Here is a 16,244-nt window from a genome sequence, read left to right on the forward strand (position 1 = left end):
GCCCCCCAGTACCTCCCAGTGCTCCTCCAGTATGCGTAGGACCCGCTGCCAGACCTCCCCGTCCCTCCCAGTGCCCCCAGAACAGCACTCCACACTCTCGATCGGCCGATCCTTGTATTTATATATGTACAGCGCAGGGGGGGCCCGGCTTTCGGGGGTCTTGGGGCAACGGGAGGAGGGCGGGGGCTCCCCGGTGTGTCCCTGGGGGTCTTGGGGGGGGGGGGTCCCTTGGGTGGGGGTGTGGTCTTTGGGGGTCACCCATGGGGGGTCCCGGGGGCCGGGGTGGTGCCGGTCGCCCCGTAACTCGCGGGGGGCCCTCCCGGGGGTCCGACCCCTCCTCCTCCATCTTCCTCGCCTTCCTCCTCCTCCTCCTCGTCGCTGGCCCCGCCCCCCGGCGCCAGAGGCTCCGCCTCCTCCCGCGGAGGCTCCGCCCACGGCTGCGGCTCCCCGGAAGCGAAGGCGCCGTAGAAGGCCACGCCCCCGTAGTGCACGAGCGCGGCGATCAGGAACACCCACTGCCACTCCTCGCGCGTCTGAGCCAATCAGCGCCCGCCGCCCGCCCGGCGCCGGCCAATCAGCGCGGGCGAGGGGCGGGAGCGAAGGGGAAAGGGGCGCGGCAAAGGGAGGAGGCGTGGCCAAGGGGAGGGCGGGAAAATAAAGGGGGCGTGGCCAAAAGAAAGCCGCGGAAAGCGGAGCGGACGGAGCGGGGGCGTGGCCAAGGGAGAGGGAGGCGGGGAAAGATCGGTGGGCGGGGCCAAGCGAGACGGTGAGTGACAGGCGGCCAGCGCCGCCCCCAAAATTCGTGTGTCCTCCCCCCCGGTCCCGCCGTGTCCCCCCGGGTGCTACTGTCTCCCCCTGGTCCCACTGTGTCCCCCCCTGGTCCCACTGTGTCCCCCCCTGGTCCCACTGTCCCTCCTCAGCTCCTGCTGCCCCCATTGTTCCCCCCCACTCACCCCCCCATTGTCCCCTCACCTTGTGGCGTGTCAGTGCCCCCACGATGAGGGGACACACCATGCCGGACAGTGTCCCCCCCCATTGTCCCCTCACCTTGTGGCGTGTCAGTGCCCCCACGATGAGGGGACACACCATGCCGGACAGTGTCCCCCCCCATTGTCCCCTCACCTTGTGGCGTGTCAGTGCCCCCACGATGAGGGGACACACCATGCCGGACAGTGTCCCCACGCCGTTGGACAGCCCCATCAGGACGCTGGCGTAGCGCGGGGCGATGTCCAGGTGGTTCACGTTGAATCCTGGACATCAGGGGGGATAGGGGTGTCACCTGCGTGTCCCCTGCTGTCCCCACCCCCTGTCCCACTGTTCCCTGTCCCCACCGGAGATGGCGAAGCCACTGAAGCCCACAGCCAGCACGAGGAAGGAGATGGCCACCGCCCGCGAGTGTGAGTAGCCCACGACCAGCAGCAGCGTGGCCTCCATGCCGAACCCTGAAGGGGGACATTGTCACCCGCGGTCACCTCCGTGTCCCCAAAGCCCGTGTCCCCTCGGTCCCACCCCGCTGTCCCCTTTAGTCCCTTCAAATCCCCGCCACAACGCCCGCAGGCCCCTTCCCTGGGTCCTCCTGATGTCCCCTCCTGTCCCCAATGTCCCCAACACCCCCGATGTCCCCTCCCATCCCCTGCTGTCCCCTGTCCCCTCGCTGACCACCGCAGTTCATCATCTTGCGGACGTTGGTGGTGGACATCAGCCCCCGGGAGCGCAGGTAATCGGCGATCTGGCCACCGATGGGTACCACGATGGTCATCACCAGGTGCGGCAGCGCCGACAGCAGCCCCACCTGAGGAGGGGTTTTGGGGATTTTTGGGATTTTTTTTTGGGGGAGGCGATGTTTTTTTTATTCTTTGTCATTTTCAAGGTGTTTTTTGAGGTGTTTTTTGAGGGTTTTTTGGAGGTTTTTTTGGGGTGCTTTTGGGATTTTTTGGGGGGGGTTGTTTTTTCTCAGGGGCATTTGGGGGTTTTTCAGGGAGGCTTTGAGATTTTTTCAGATTTTTTTTAGGGGGGTTGGGTTTTTTTGGGGGGGCTATGGAGGTTTTTCGAGGGTTTTTTGGGGGGGGTATGGGGGTTTTTTGAGGGATTTTTTTTTGGGGTTTTCAGGGATGATTTTGCTTTTTTGGTGGATTTTTTGTGGGGGTTTTTTGGGGTATTTTTGAGGGGTTTTGGTTGTTTTTTTTTTTTTTCTTCTGTGTGTGCATTTTTGGGGTGTTTATGGGGTTTCTGGGTCCCACCTTGCTGATCTCGAAGCCAAAGACCTCCTCGAAGTAGGCGGGCTGGCTGATGAGCAGCAGGTAGAAGGTCCAGCTGCGGCAGAAGTTGGCCACGATGATGGCATAGACGGGCATCGAGGTGAAGAAGTGGCGCCAGGGCGTGGCCAGCTGCGGACAGCGAGTGACCAGTGACCAGCTGACCAGCGGGAGTGACCCCCACGCCGCTCCCGGCCCCGCTCCAGCCCCAGTTCCTACAGGATGAAGCAGTCGGACCTTGGGTGGCCCCAAGAGTGGTGGCCACAGTGACCCTTTGGTGGCCATCGTGACCCTTTGGTGACCCCCTGCTGACCCTTGGCCCCCCATGACCCCCAGTGACCCCCCCCCGGTGCCTCCCAGTGCCCCTCCCAGCCCCTCCCAGCACTCCCAGTCTGACCAGTAGCGGGTTGCTGCCCGTGCTCTCGCCGATGCTCTCCTCGATGTATTTGCGCTCCTCGGGGGAGATGGTGGGGTGCTGGGCGGGGCTCTCGTAGGACACCAGCACCCAAAACAGGTACCAGAACACCCCAAAACTGCCTGGGGGAGGTACTGGGGTCACTGGGAGCACTCGGAGGGGTCACTGGGGTCCCGGAGGGGGTCGGGGGTCTCACCGTAGACGTAGAACACGGAGCTCCAGCCCGTGTACTGCACCAGCACGCCGGCCAGCGGCATGGCCACCACTGCCCCCGCGTAGGACCCTGTCCGAGGGGTCAGTGGTGACCAGGGACAGCCAGGGACACCCCCGGACACCCATGGACACTCCCGGACACCCCCGGCCAGCGGCGTGGCCACCACCGCCCCCGCATAGGACCCTGTCCAAGGGGCCAGCGGTCACCAGTGCCCCTGGTAACCCCCAGACCCCCCAGTAGCCCCCCAGATGCCCCGGTAGTCCCAGCACGGCAGAGGGCCATGGTGGCCCCCTAGACCCCCCTGGTAGCCCCCCAGTAGCCCCCAGTACCGCAGAAGGCCGTGGTGGCCAGGCGGCTCCGCTCCAGGGGCGGGGCCCACTTGCTCCAGATGCCGTGACAGGCGGGGTAGGTCACACCCTGCCAAAAAAAGGGGCGTGGTCAGAGCGGGACACGCCCACCGGGACACGCCCTGCTGGACACGCCCACCCCCGGTCACACCCAGCCCAGCCCTGCCCTGCCCAACACGGGCCAGGGGCAGCAAAGGACACACCCAACGCCCCTGGCCACGCCCCTGGCCACGCCCTCCGGCCACGCCCTGGTCAATGGGCGTGTGGGCATGACCACGCCCCAAGCTCATCTGCTGAACGCCCAAAACCACCCCAAAACGCTCCAAAAATACCCCCAAAATGCTGCAGAATATCCCTAAAACACCCCAAAACACCCAAACCCACCTGAAAACACACAAAACCACCCTGAAGCACCTCAAAGACACCTGAAAATCCCCGGAACCACCCCAAAAAGACCCAAACTCAACATGATATCCCCAGACATCTCCAAACCACTCCAAACCACCCCGAAACACCTGAAAGTCACCCAGTAACCTTCCTAACCCCCCCCAACTGCCCCCAAAATACCCCAAAACCGTGCTGACCTCGACCAGCCCCTGCATGACGCGCACGGCGATGACGCAGCCGACGTGGGTGCGTGCGGCCGACGGGATCAGCATGTTCAGCACCGAGGTGGACACGATGGCCAGCCCAAACACTCTGAGGTGGACAGCGACCCTCAGGGGTGACACTGACCATCCTAGGGCCACCACCTTTCCCCTCGTTGCGGCCACTTCAGGGCCACCACTGACCTGTTGGCAGCGAATTTCTGAGCGATGAAGCCGCCGGGGATCTGGGTGACGATGTAACCCCAAAAGAAGGAGCCGTGGATCATCCCCACTGTCTCCGGGTCCCAGTTGAACTGGGCGTGCTGGGGGATGGCAGGGAGCGGTCAGTGGGGTCCAGGACACGGCCTGGATGTGCCCTGGACACTCTTGTCCAGGTGTGTCCACCCCACAGACATCTCAGAGCTGTTTTCCCCACAGTGACCCCACAGCTGTCCCCCGCTGACCCTTTACCTGCCCAGGCCCCATAGCTGGACCCCACTATTCCCATATGACCACGTGTCTGCGGGCAGGGTTGACCCCACTGACCCCCCACCTGTTCCTGCCCTCCACTGACCGTGTTGACCCTACTGACCCCGTACCTGTCCGTGGGCCGGGTTGACCATGCTGACCACGGCCACGCCCAGGTTGCAGCGGATGCCAAAGCTGATACAGAAGCCGATCCCGCACAGGATGGCGATCCCGTAGCGCCGGGGCAGCCCGCAGAATGTGCAGTCCAGCACCGGCGGCCGCGGCGGCGTCGGGGTCACTCCCCCCCCCGAGCTCAGCTCCAGGCTCTCGGGGTCATCCTGGCGCCGCTCCAGGAACCTCGAGGGGTTCGTGGGGGGCTCTGGTCACCCCAGTGTCCCCCACGTCCCCCCATCCCATCCCTGTGTCCTTTTCTCCCACGGGACCCCCCTGAGCTCTCCGTGTCACCCCGGAAGGGACAGTGGGGCACTCCGGTCACCCCACGCCCCACCCCGATGTCCCGCATGTCCTTTCCCTGCCCCCCCGCCACGTCCCCAGGTCCCCCCGTATCCCCCCCCGCGCCAGCAGTGGCAGCAGATTAAAGGCTCTTAAATCCCCCGTGGTGGCGGCGGCGCCGGGGAGGGGACGAGGACAGGGACGGGGACACGCGTGGCATGGACACGCGTGGGCTTGGGCGGGGGGAGGGGTAACATGTGTGCAGCACACCCCAAAACCCCCCCAAAACCCTGAAATTCCCCCTCAAAACCCCCACGTTCCCCCCCAAACCGCCCCAAATCCCACCCCAACCCCCCCAAATTCCCCCCAAAACGCCCAAGTCCCCCCCAGGGCTCTTACTGCTGTCACAAGAGCGGTGACAAAGTCACAACCACCCCCCCTCCCCTCAACCCTGACTCCCCCCCACCCCCCCGACCCCAAATGTTCCCATCCCCCATAAATTTGGGGTCTCACCTGTGCAGCCGGCCCAGCCCGGCCCCCACCTGGCGCCGGAATTCCTCCTTGTTGAACTCCATGGTGGTTCAGGCCACCATGACCCGAGTGACCACCAGGAACCCCTCCAGGACACCTCTGCCCCGCCTGGGGGCCACCCAGGGGACAGCTGAGGGTGTCCCCCCCCTCCCCACAGCCCCCCAACCCCTCCAGCGGCTCCCGGGGCCTCTTGGCTCTTCCTGGGCAGCTCTGGGAACGTCCCCCCCAAGCCCCCCCGGCCCCTGCTCAGCCCTAAATCCCCCCCAAATCCCCCCCCGCGTGGGCTGGGGGGGGGCGCGGGGGGGCCTCAGCCAATGACAGGACACGGTTGGGGTTTAACTTTTATTGGGGGGTTTTGCACAAAAAAGGAGGTGGGAGGATCCTGAGGGGAGTGTGGCGGGTCTGAGGGGAAGGGGAGGGGTGGGAAGAGGGGCCAGGAGGGACCTGGGGAGGATCGGGGGGGCCCAAGGGGAAGTTTCAGACAATCTCGGGGTGGAGGGTCCAGGAGGGTCGTGGGGGGCGTCCCCGAACATTCCTGGAGGAGTTTAGGGGGTCCTCAGGAGGGTCCCTGAGAGGCCTCGGGGTGGTCAGAACCGTCCCGAGAAAGGCCCCAGAGGTCAGAGGGTCCTGAAGGGGGTCCCTGAGAGGAAGTCCAGAGGGGTCCTGGGCTGGGGGGTCCAGAAGGCTCCTGGGGGTGTCCAAGAGCATCCTGGGGAAGTCCAGGATGACCCCAGGCTGGGGTGGCCAGGAGGGTCCCGGACGATCCTGGGGAGGGTCCAGAGCGAGCCTGGGACTTCTCGGGGGGGGGGGTCCCGTGGTGGGGGGGGGGAGATGGGTCCCTCGCCCCTCACACCCGTAGCGGCATCGTCACCGTGAGAACCTGCAGGGGGCGCCACGTGCTCAGCGGGGGGCGTGTCCCGCGGCCGGAAAAGGCGCGTCCTGCCCCGCCCGCCTCCCGCCGTTGCCATGGTTACCTTGGAGCGGCGGCGGAAGCGCGCGCGGCACCGCGCGGGGTCCGCGGGCAGGGGCAGGCCCAGCTCCAGCAGCGCCCCCTGGCGGCCGGGCGGACCCGCGGCGGCGGCGCCCCCTGGCGGCGGGCGGAGCAGCAGCAGCCGCTCCTCGCTCAGCCCCAGCCAGAGAGACCCCGCCCCCTCCTGGGCGGGGCCGGGGGGGCGGGGCCAGCGTTAGGACACGCCCACAGCACCCCCAACTCCCCCTTCGGGCTGTAAGGGAGCCCCCATTGTCCTCTGAATGCCCCAGGATCTGGGAAACCCCTCCCGCCGCAACCCCAGCACCTCCCAGTACCCCCTCCAGCATGATGGGAAACGCCCAGTGCCCACCCAGTGCCTCCCAGTTCCCCCCAGTGCCCACCCAGTAGGATGGGAACCCCCTCCAGCACCTCCCAGTTACCCCCCCAGGGCCCCTGAAAGATGATGAGAACCGCCCTCCCCACCCCCCAGGGCCCCCTCAGCAACTCCCAGTTCCCCCCAGTACCTCCCAGTTGCCTCCACTCACCACCTGGGGCAGGTGCACCCGGGCCTGCAGCACTTGTGGGTCCTGGGCCGAGGGCTCGGCGACCACCACGAACTGGGGGGGGTCTGGGGGGCTGCGGGGGGGGCACTAGTCAGGCTGGGGGGGCCCTGGGGATTTTGGGGAGGGCTCTCCAGGGGTCCCCACTCACCCCGGGAGCTCCTGGATGTGGGGCCGGGGCCGGGCCCGGATGTTTTGGGCTGAGATAGAGCCCAGGAATTTCCGGTTCTGCAGCACCCGCCAGCCTGGGGGGGCTCAGGGGGGTCACAGGGGGGCCAAGGGGAGGGGCAGACCCCCCCCAGCCCCACCTAAGCCCTCTCAGCGCTCTCCAGTCTCACCAGTGAGCTCCAGTTCCACGCCGTACTTCTCCGACAGCCCCTCCATGGCCACAGTCAGGAAGAACTCGAGGTACAAAGGATCGGCCTGGGAGCGCCGGGGTGGGGGTCAGAGGCCCGCAAAACCTCCCCGAGACCCCAGTTCCCCCATCCCCACCCCCACCTGGAGCGTCCTGAAGAATCCCGAATTCACCACCACGTCGTAGGCGGTGCAGCCACGGCCTCCTGTGGGGTTGGGAGAGATTTCAAGAGAATTTGGGGTTCACCAGGGGTGCCGGGGGAAGGGGGGATTTGGGGACAATTTCTGGGGTCTCTGACCTCGGTCTAGCTCGGCGTGTGGCTCCCCGAGGCTCATGGGGATCCTGAAGCCGCCGTCGGGGCCGGGGGGCTCCCGCAGGAGCCTCTGGAGGCCCGGGGGGGACACGGGGGGTGGCGGCGGCACCTCGGGCGAGTGACAGACGTTGACGAACACTTTGTTCCCACCCGCGCGGGTCTTCACGCACAGCCCTGGGGGTGGACACGGGGTTGGGGGGCCGGCGGGGACCGCCCCGAACCCTCCCCAAAACCCACCGGAGCCTCCCCTTACCCGGCTGCGGGGTGACGGCGCGGGCGGGGCCGGGGCGCGGGGGCTCCTCAGGGTCCGGGGTCACCTGCGAGGATGAGAGGGGGTGTTCAGAGCCGGGATCGGGATCGGGATCGGGATCGGGATCGGGATCCCCTCCCAGGACCCACCTGCAGCAGGAGCCGCCGCAGCGCCGCCTCCTCCTCCTCGTCCGCCTCCAGCTCGGCCGAGAGCAGCGACGGGTCCGCCATGGCCTGGGGGACCGGGATGGGGGAGAATCCGGAGAGGGAGGGGAAAACACCACGACTCCCGGCCCGGGATGGACCGAGACCCCAGGGAGCCTCCCCGGAAACCCCCAGGGACCCCCCTGAGTGACCCCCGGAGCCGCCCTGACCGCGGCCGCCGCTTCTTGGCGTCCCGTCACTTCCGCTCCCGGCGGGGCCCGTCTCCGTGGTTACGCGGGGACGCTCTGGCCGCTTCCGCTCCGTCTCGGTAGTCCTGGGAACGGCTCTGGCCGATCCCGCCCCGTCTCGTTGGCCCCTCGGCGGCGATGGCGGCTCTGGTGGCCCTCGGGGCTGCCCCGGTCGCCAAAATCTTCTCCACGATGGAGGAGGGACCGATCCCCGCGGGGATCAACCCGGGAGAAGTGAGGGGGGATCTGGGGGTCCCCGTGGGTGGGCCCTGGGGGGGACCCTGGGAGTCCTGTGGAGGCCCCTGAGGATCTTGAGGGGCTCTTGAGGGGCTCTTGGGGAGCTCCTGAGGAACTGGGAGGAGTCTGGGGGGGCTCCTGAGGGAAATAAGGAGGCTGGGGAGAAGCATCTGGGGGGGAACTGGGACGGGTTTTGGGGGTCCCGTGAAGATGGGGGGGTCCTGGGGGGCACTGTGGGGACACTGAGGGGTCCTGGGGGGGTCCTGGAGCTGGAGTGGTCACGGGCGGAGCCCAGGGTCCCTCGGGGTGTGTCCGGGTCAAAGTCCCCCCATGGCCCCAAGGTCATTTGGGGGGATGGGGGAGGCTTTGCTGGGGCCAGGGGGTCCCAGGGGTGTCCCCCACCCCCCTCCCAGGCGTGGCTGGAGTCCCATGGCCGCAGCCTCGGACACTTCGTGGCCGGAACGTGGCTGAAGCCACCGGGAAGGATGAGCCTGGAGTGCCGGGAGGCTGCCACGGGTACAGGGAGGAGACAGGGGTTGGGGTCAGGGGTTGGGGTTGAGGGTCACAAATTGGGATCAAGGGTTGGGGGGTGAAGTCAGGCCAGTGTTGGGGGTCAGGGGTTAAGGGCAGGGTCACTGACTGGGGGTCAGGGTTAGGGGTGGGGTTGGGGGTCAAGGGTCAAGGTCATAGATTTGGGGTCGCTGGTCCAGACCAGGGTCTGGTTGGTGATTGGGGTCAAGGATCGGGTCAGGGCCGTGGATTTGGGGTCAGGACCCTGCTCCGGGATCAGGGTTTGGGATCAGAGTCATGGATTGGGGGTCAGGGCTTGGGGTGGGGATGGCCATCAGTGGCCTGTCCGTCCCCAGGCCGGACGGTGGCTGTGGTGCCGGCGGGGGACAGCTCGGACCTGGCCGCGGCTGTGGCGGCGGCGGCGGCAGCGGCCGAGGCCTGGGCAGGGCTGGGGGGGCTCGAGCGGGGGCAGCGCCTGACCCGGTGAGTGACCCCGTGACCCCATGTGACCCTCTCTGTGCCCCTCGGGTGACCTTTGACCTTTCGCTGTTCCCCCCGTCCCCAGGTGACCCCGGGTGACCCCAAGCCCCTCCCCAATGTCCCCCAGTGTCCCCCCATTGTCCCCCTGACCACCCCATGTTCCTGCTGCCCCCCAGGCTGGCCACCACACTGGATGGTGACCGCAGGGGGACAATGGGGGCCCTGCTGGCCCTGGCCAGAGGGCGGCCACTCAGCCGGACCCTCGGGGCCGACCTGGACCTGGGGCTGCGGCTGCTTCAGGTGCCCGCAGGGGGGGCCCAGCTCGGCCCCCCTGGCCTGGAGGGCTGGACCCCACTGGGTGAGTGGCCACTGTCCCCGCGGTGTCCCCTGTGCCTTGCTCGTGTCTCCTGACCCCCTGCGTGTCCCCCCCAGGGGTGGTGGCTGTGGTCCTGGCAGGTCCCTGCTCGCTGTCAGCGCTGCTCTGGAAACTGGGGCCACTCCTCGCCATGGGTGAGCGGTGGTTGGGGATCTTGGGGACGGTTTGGGGACCTTGGGGACAACTAGGGACCCAGGGAAGAAGGGGGAGATCCAGGGTACAAGGGGGGATCCAGGTCTGGGGGGCTCCCGAATGTCCCTCAGAGGTGTCTTTGGGGTGTCTCAGTTGCATTTTGGGGTTTCCCAGCATCGTTTTGGGGTGTCCCAGCCACGTCTGGGGTGTCTCCGCAGGGAACACGGCCCTGGTACTGTGCTCTCCGGCCACTGCCCCTCCACTGCTGCTGCTGGGGGAACTGAGCGGGGAGGGGGCAGCGCTGCCCCCCGGGGTCCTCAACGTCCTGGCCGGACCCCCGGGGCTTTGCCAGGCCTTGCGTGCCCACCCTGAGGTCACTTCTGTCACCTTCCTGGGAGCATCACAGGTATGGCGGCGTCGCCATGGTGGGAGGTGACAACAGCGGGGTGTGTCCCCAACTCGGGGGTCCCCAGCACTGTCCCTGTCCCCAGGAGGAGCTGCAGGCACTGGTCTGGGGGTCCCCATGCCGAGGGCCGCGCCTGGGTGGTCCCCGTGGTGGCCGTGTCGTGGTCATCGTGCTGGACTCGGCCGACCTGGACAGCGCTGCTGCTGCCATCGTCGCCACAGCCGCCACTCCCCCTGCACTGGTGGGGGCTGGGGGGATCCTGGGGGGGGTTGGGTTATTTGGGGGGCCTTTCAGGGGGTTTCAGGGGGTTTTTCGGGATTTTTGGGGCTTTTTGAGGAGGTTACAGGGGGGTTTTGTGGAGGTTTTTCTGAGGGGTTTTGGTTTTTTTTGGGGGGGGGTTTCAGGGAGTTTTGGCAAGGTTTTTGTGGGGATTGAGGGGGGTTTTTTGGAAGCTTTTCAAGGGGTTTTTGGGTTTTTTTGGGAGTTTCTTGGTAGCGTCCCAGGCCACCCTGACATCCCCCCCACTGTGTCCCCAGTTCCCGTGGGGGGGCTGCGTGGTGCTGGCCCAGGACGCGGTGGCGGCGGCGCTGGAGCGGCGGCTCCGGGCCCGGCTCGGGGCCCTGCGAGTTGGAGACCCCCTGGACCCCAAAACCGAGGTGGGGCCGCTGCCCCCCGGGACCCCCCTGCCCGAGGGGGTGGTGCAGGAGGCGCATGAAGAGGGGGCGCAGGTGAGGGGGGTCGCAAAGGGGGCCAGGGTGAGGTGGCTGTGGGGACATTGGGGTGAGGCGGGGGGGGTGGGACGGTGGGGAGGGGCACAGAGTGTTTGCAGTTGAATTTGAGAGTTCCTGGACATTGGGGTCCCCTAGGGTAGGGTTTGAGGGGTCCCCTGGGGGAAAATTTGGGGATTCCTGGGCATTGGGGTTCCCTTGGGGGCAGTTTGGGGGTGCCCCGGGTGGCGCTTTCAGGGTCCCCGCTGGTTGGGACCCCGTTTTTTTCCCCCCCCAGGTTTTCCAGGTGCCGCTGCCGCCGCTGCCGGAGGGGGGGCATTGTTTCTATCCCCCCACGCTGATCTCGGGGGCAGCCCTGACCTCATGCTGCCTGCGGGAGCCGGTGGGTGGCCCCGGGGGGGACCCTCAGGGGTGCCTTTTGGGGTCCCCTGAGTGTCCCCTGAGTGTCCCCTGCCCTGCCAGGCCCCAGGGCCGCTGCTGGTGCTGCTGCCCGTGCGCAGTCCCAACGAGGCCGTGGCCGTGGCCTCGGCGCTGCCCCAAACTGTGGCTGCCGCCGTCTGGGCCCAGGACGTCACTGTGGCCTTGGACACTGCAGACAGGTGACCACCAGCCCCCCTGAGCCCTGAGCCCTGCAGTGACCGCTGACCGCTGACCGCTGACCCCTCCCCAGGCTGCCCCAGGGGCTGGTGTGGCTCAACGCCCTGGACCTGTTGGACCCCAGCGGGGGCTGCGCTGGGGGGGCCATGGACACTGACCTGGATGAGGTGGCGGGGTCCTGGGTGGTCTGGGAGGGGTCACAGGGGGGTTTGGCGGATGCTGGAGGAATGGAGAGGTTTCCTGGGGGGGATCCTGAGTGGTTTTGTGGGGAATGGGGTGGGTTTTGGGGGTCCCTGGGGTGGTTTGGTGGGGTCTGGTGCCATTGCAGGTGGGCTGAGCGCCCCCTGCGCTCCCTCCAGGCGCTGCGAGAGTTCGGGTGCCCCCCCTGGGAACAGCCCCCCGAGGTGGATGAGCCGCTCAGGTATCTCCTGATGGGATGGGGACCCCTCCCCATGATGGAGACCCCAAATTAGGGGGTCCCAGGATGAAAACTCCGAGATGGGGACCCCACTGTGACCTTTAACCCCCCCAGGACCCCCTTCTTCCCCCCCCACCCCCCCCGCGGGTGGCCCCATCCCATCCTCCCAGGGGGTCCCATACCCCCCTCAGGACCCCAATTCTCCCTCTCCAAGGGGTGCCGCTGATGCCTTAAGAGGCATCCCCCGGTGTCCTCCCCTTCTTTGACCCCCTGTCCCTGTCCCAGCCCGCTGGTGACCGCGGATGACCCCAGCGATCCCGACCTGGCTCAGGCCGTGGCCGCGGCCCGCGGGGCCGCCCCGGGGTGAGTGACCGGGGTGGGGGGCGGCACCTCCAGGGGTGTCCCCGACCATGGGACCCCTTGGAGAGGGGAGGGGGCGTCGGTCCCCAACGCCCCCGGCTCCCGCAGGTGGGGGCGGCTGCCGGGGGCGTCTCGGGCCCGGGTGCTGCGGGGGGCGGCGGCCGCGCTGGGGGGGACACACGGGACCCCCAAGGACGGCGACAGCGGCGACACCGACGGGAGCCTGCGGAGGGCGCTGCTGCGCTGGGCGGCGCGCGCGGAGCGCGTGGGCGGGGCCGTGCAGGTGGGCGTGGCCAAGAGGGGGGCGGGGGGCGGGGCTGGGGGTCTTTGATGGACGGGCGCGAGCTCTGAGTGGGCGTGGCCAATCCCGCTGCAGGAGGTGCCCGGGGGGCGCGCGCTGGTGACGCGCAGGCCGCTGGGCGTGGTGGGCGTGGCCTGGGGCTGGCCCCGCCCCCTGCCGCTGGAGCTCCTCCCCCCGGCGCTCGCGCTCGGAAACTGCCTCGTGGTGGCGGCGCCCCCTGGCGGCGCCGGTCCCGTTCAGCGGCTACGGAAGGTGCGGAACTCCGGGACCTCCCCCCCCCCCGCTGACCACCCCCCGGGACCCCCGGGTGACACCTGTGACTCCCTAGGAGCCCCCGGGCGACCCCTCTGTGTGACCTCCGGGTGCCTCCCTGTGACCCCCCACATGTACCCCTTGATAAAGCCCCTATGTGCCCCCCGCGCGACCCCCGGGAGCCGCCATGTGCCCCCTGCGACCCCGCGTATGCCCCCCGAACCCTTGCAGGACCCCCTATGTCCTTTCCCATCACCCCCGGACTCCCCCCCCCGCGGTGACACTGCCCCCTTCCCGTGTGTCCCCAGGCTCTGGTGGCCGCGGGGCTCCCGGGGGGGGCCCTGGTGGTGCTTCCCGGGAATTCCCGGGGGTCCGGCTCGCGCCTGGCACGACAGCACCCGGACGGGCTGTGGCTCTGTGGGACGGACGCGGTGAGTGGGGGAAGGGGGCTGCGTGGTGGGGGAACAGAATGTGGGGACATGAGCAGGGTGGGCAGCGATACTTGGGGGGGATCTCTGTGGCATTTTGGGGGTCCCAAGCCGTGGGATGGCCGCAGTGGTGGGGTGGGGATTTGGGGTGGGGTCGGGCATCACCCCAGCTGTCCCTTCTTGTGTCCCCCCCCACCCAGGACTGCGACTGGGCCTCTGCCGTGAGTGTCCCCCGCGTTTGGGGGGTCCCCGCGGGACTCCTGGGGGCTGGGGGGCGGGACCCCCCTCCCGGCGCCGAGCGGGAGCTGGAGCTGCGCTGCACCCGCCCCCACTGTCTGTGGCTGCCGGGAGGGGGTCCCTGAGACCCCCCCCAGAACGCCCCAAACCTGCGGGGATTTCAGACCTCACACTGTGCCCCCAACCCGCGACCCCCACCCCAATAAACCGCTCCGACCGCAGCCACCGTCGTGTCTCTGTTTTCGGGGGGGTGCCGGAGGTCTCGGGGCGGGGTGGGGGTAATATTTTGGGGGTGCCCCGCCCCCGCACGTGCCCGGACGCCCGGGTCCCCCTCCCTCACGCGGGGCAGCGGCACTCCAAGCTCTTCGGGACCGGGCGAGAGGTCCCGAGCGCCGGAGCCACCCGTGGGATTGGGGAGGGGGTCCCTGGGGTGAGAAGGGGGCGGCCGGGGGTCCGCAGGGAAGGAGGGAGGGAGGGAGCGGGAGGCTCAGGACGTCCCGCTGCCCCCTCGGGTTTCCTGGGCCCCCTCCCGGCTCGGTGCCGCTTTCGCTTTCGGCGGCGGCTCCGCCGCGGCCCGAGTGGTCCCGGGGGGGGGTCCCGGGGGTGGCTCCGGGAGCGATCGGGGGTCCCCGTGCGCCGCCCTCCGCTCGGCAGCGCCATGGACTCGCCCTCTCCCAGCTCTGCTCTGGTAAGTGGGGACCCACCCCCCCGCCCCTCCGGGACCCCCGTGAGAGCCGCTCGGGACGCCCAGAGCCCCCCTGGTGCCCCCCCAGGTGCCGCTCCTGCTCCTCCTGGCCGCGCCCGCCCCCGGCAGCTGCTGCTCCTTCGCCTTCAACCCCGTCAGCAGCACCTTCCGCGCCCACCTCAATAACCTGGTGAGACCCCTGCCCCCCCCGGGACCCCCCCCCGACTTCCGGAATCCCCCTGAGACCCAGAGGATTCCCCTGCGCCCCTCCGACCCCCCACTCCCCAGGGAAGGCCCCACCCTGTGTCGAAAAGACCTCCTGACTGCACCCACTCACCCCCAAAGGGTCGTTGGGGACCCCCTGAGCACCCCCCTCAGCCCTCTGGGCTGTTTTTGGGGACCCCATGACCCCTCCCACAGACTCCCTGGCTGCTCCTCGACTACCCCGTGGCGATGCCCAGCAACCTGGAGCCGGTGAGCGAGACACCCCCCCCTCCGAATCCCACGTGTGTCCCCCAAATCCCCCCCTCTTCCTGCACCCCCTGACTTCTCCAACCCCTGGCCTGTGTCCCCCCAAATTCCGAACTCCCCCACCCTCCCCAGGACAGTGGCTGCTCTGATCTCTGGAGGGTGCACTTTGGGGCAGTGGCTCTGCAGCGAATGTTGGGGGTGGCGGGGAAGGACTTGGCCCCCCTGCTCAGGACCCTCCTTGCCCAGCTCCACTTCGTGGCTGAGTGTCACATCCAGGTGGGTGGGGGTCCCTGGGGGGCCCCGAGGGGGGGGGGGGGGGTTGGGAGGCTCAGGGTAGGCGGTTATGGGGTGGTCCTGGGGAGACCAAGGTGAGGTTGAGGGTCTTGAGGGGCTCTAGAGACCCCGCAGGGGTCTGGGGGGCTCCCTGAGGTGTCCAGGGTAACTCTGGGGGTCCTGGGAGGGGACTCCCAAGCGGGAGCTCTGGGGCATTTCTGGGGTTTCAGAAGGGGTCTGGGGTCCCCCTGGCGGGCTCCTGTGACACCCCCCAGGACCCCCAGGGCTGTGTCCGGCTGGAGATGGTGAACGTGTCGCAGCTGCTGGAGACCCTGGTGCAGCACCTGGGGGAGCTGCAAGGGAGACCCCCCCACTTCCCTGGCTGCGCCCACCTGCGCTGCCAGCCAGGTAGCCCCCTGGGACCCCCGAGAGACCCCCAGGACCCCTCCAGGGCAGCTGCTGACCCCCATCTCCCCCCAGGCCCAGCGCTGACTAGCCTGGCCGTGCGGCACGAGGGGACCCTGGGGGCCAGGCAGGGACCCCCCAGCCCTGCTGGACACGGGCTGGTGCTGCTGGGGGGAGTCGGGGGGGCCCTGGGCCTGGCGGCGGCAGCCTGGATGCTGTGGAGGAGACCCTGTGCCCAGGTGGGGCCACTGGAGGTCACTCTGGGGGATGGCTGTCTTGGGGGCACCAGGGGGGCTTTGCGTGTTGGGGACACTGGGGATGCTGTGGGTGTGGGCTCTCCTGGGGTCACTGGGAGCACTGGTGGCTGTCTTGGGGTCACTGGGAGGGCTGAGGACACTGGGAGCACTGGGGAGCACTGGGAGGTCCTTTCCCTCAGCCCCCCCCAGCCCTCACAGGCACCCCCGACGTCAGAGCAGGACGGGACCTGAGTGGCTGAGCGGTACCTGGGGACAAACACAGGTACTGGGAGGGCTCCTGGATACTGGGATCACTGGGAATGTCCTGAGCAGGGCCAGGGGAGGCCCCTGGACCATCAGGTCCTCACCTTCTGCCCCTGTCCAGGCTGGCCTGAACCACTGGTCAGAGACTGGGATGCCCCAGTTCCCTGCTGGAAGCCCTTGGGGGCCACACCGGGATCTCCTGGAGCCACAGAGAGACGGGGGGGCCCGGCCTGGCCTCCGCAGTGCCCATAAAGCTGATGTGGACACCTTGACTCTGACCCTGACCCTGCTCTGGGAGGAACTGGGTGGACTGGGATGAGTGTTTGAGGGAACTGGTAC

General features: G+C 68.3%; 3 protein-coding genes across 19 annotated transcripts; 1 reads left to right on the forward strand and 2 right to left on the reverse strand.

Annotated features, from left to right (window-relative positions):
• Positions 1-95: 95 nt before the first annotated feature.
• SLC17A7 (solute carrier family 17 member 7) lies at positions 96-5,431 on the reverse strand. Its single transcript, XM_032097884.1, has 12 exons — positions 5,253-5,431; positions 4,418-4,643; positions 4,023-4,141; positions 3,816-3,930; positions 3,214-3,301; positions 2,867-2,953; positions 2,653-2,792; positions 2,241-2,387; positions 1,660-1,792; positions 1,332-1,442; positions 1,123-1,250; positions 96-533 (listed from the first exon to the last, which is right to left on the reverse strand). The coding sequence occupies exons 1-12, from the start codon at positions 5,312-5,314 to the stop codon at positions 255-257; spliced, it is 1,635 nt and encodes a 544-aa protein (XP_031953775.1). The 5' UTR covers positions 5,315-5,431; the 3' UTR covers positions 96-254.
• A 167-nt stretch (positions 5,432-5,598) lies between these two features.
• Positions 5,599-8,056, reverse strand: PIH1D1 (PIH1 domain containing 1). 4 transcript variants are annotated; one of them, XM_032097868.1, is made up of 9 exons: positions 7,868-8,056; positions 7,722-7,785; positions 7,454-7,642; positions 7,299-7,360; positions 7,139-7,223; positions 6,952-7,045; positions 6,789-6,876; positions 6,245-6,424; positions 5,599-6,150 (listed from the first exon to the last, which is right to left on the reverse strand). In XM_032097868.1, the coding sequence occupies exons 1-9, from the start codon at positions 7,946-7,948 to the stop codon at positions 6,118-6,120; spliced, it is 876 nt and encodes a 291-aa protein (XP_031953759.1). In that variant the 5' UTR covers positions 7,949-8,056; the 3' UTR covers positions 5,599-6,117. The 4 variants fall into 4 exon arrangements, with proteins under 4 accessions (XP_031953759.1, XP_031953758.1, XP_031953762.1 ...); XM_032097867.1 differs by having other exon boundaries at positions 6,786-6,876; positions 7,868-8,055; XM_032097871.1 differs by lacking the exon at positions 6,245-6,424 and having other exon boundaries at positions 6,786-6,876; positions 7,868-8,050.
• Positions 8,057-8,160: 104 nt separating this feature from the next.
• Positions 8,161-16,239, forward strand: ALDH16A1 (aldehyde dehydrogenase 16 family member A1). 14 transcript variants are annotated; one of them, XM_032097855.1, is made up of 22 exons: positions 8,161-8,343; positions 8,760-8,862; positions 9,213-9,339; positions 9,513-9,694; positions 9,769-9,846; positions 10,063-10,250; positions 10,336-10,491; positions 10,787-10,978; positions 11,256-11,360; positions 11,441-11,577; positions 11,649-11,742; positions 11,935-11,996; positions 12,279-12,356; positions 12,462-12,636; positions 12,730-12,906; positions 13,215-13,337; positions 14,345-14,446; positions 14,677-14,730; positions 14,860-15,003; positions 15,276-15,644; positions 15,842-15,924; positions 16,027-16,120. In XM_032097855.1, the coding sequence occupies exons 1-21, from the start codon at positions 8,248-8,250 to the stop codon at positions 15,899-15,901; spliced, it is 2,802 nt and encodes a 933-aa protein (XP_031953746.1). In that variant the 5' UTR covers positions 8,161-8,247; the 3' UTR covers positions 15,902-15,924; positions 16,027-16,120. The 14 variants fall into 14 exon arrangements, with proteins under 14 accessions (XP_031953746.1, XP_031953749.1, XP_031953750.1 ...); XM_032097858.1 differs by having other exon boundaries at positions 15,852-15,924; XM_032097859.1 differs by having other exon boundaries at positions 15,882-15,924.
• The last annotated feature ends 5 nt before the right edge of the window (positions 16,240-16,244 follow it).

The sequence above is a fragment of the Corvus moneduloides genome, unplaced genomic scaffold (genome assembly GCF_009650955.1).
Source record: "Corvus moneduloides isolate bCorMon1 unplaced genomic scaffold, bCorMon1.pri scaffold_134_arrow_ctg1, whole genome shotgun sequence".
NCBI lineage: Eukaryota > Metazoa > Chordata > Aves > Passeriformes > Corvidae > Corvus > Corvus moneduloides.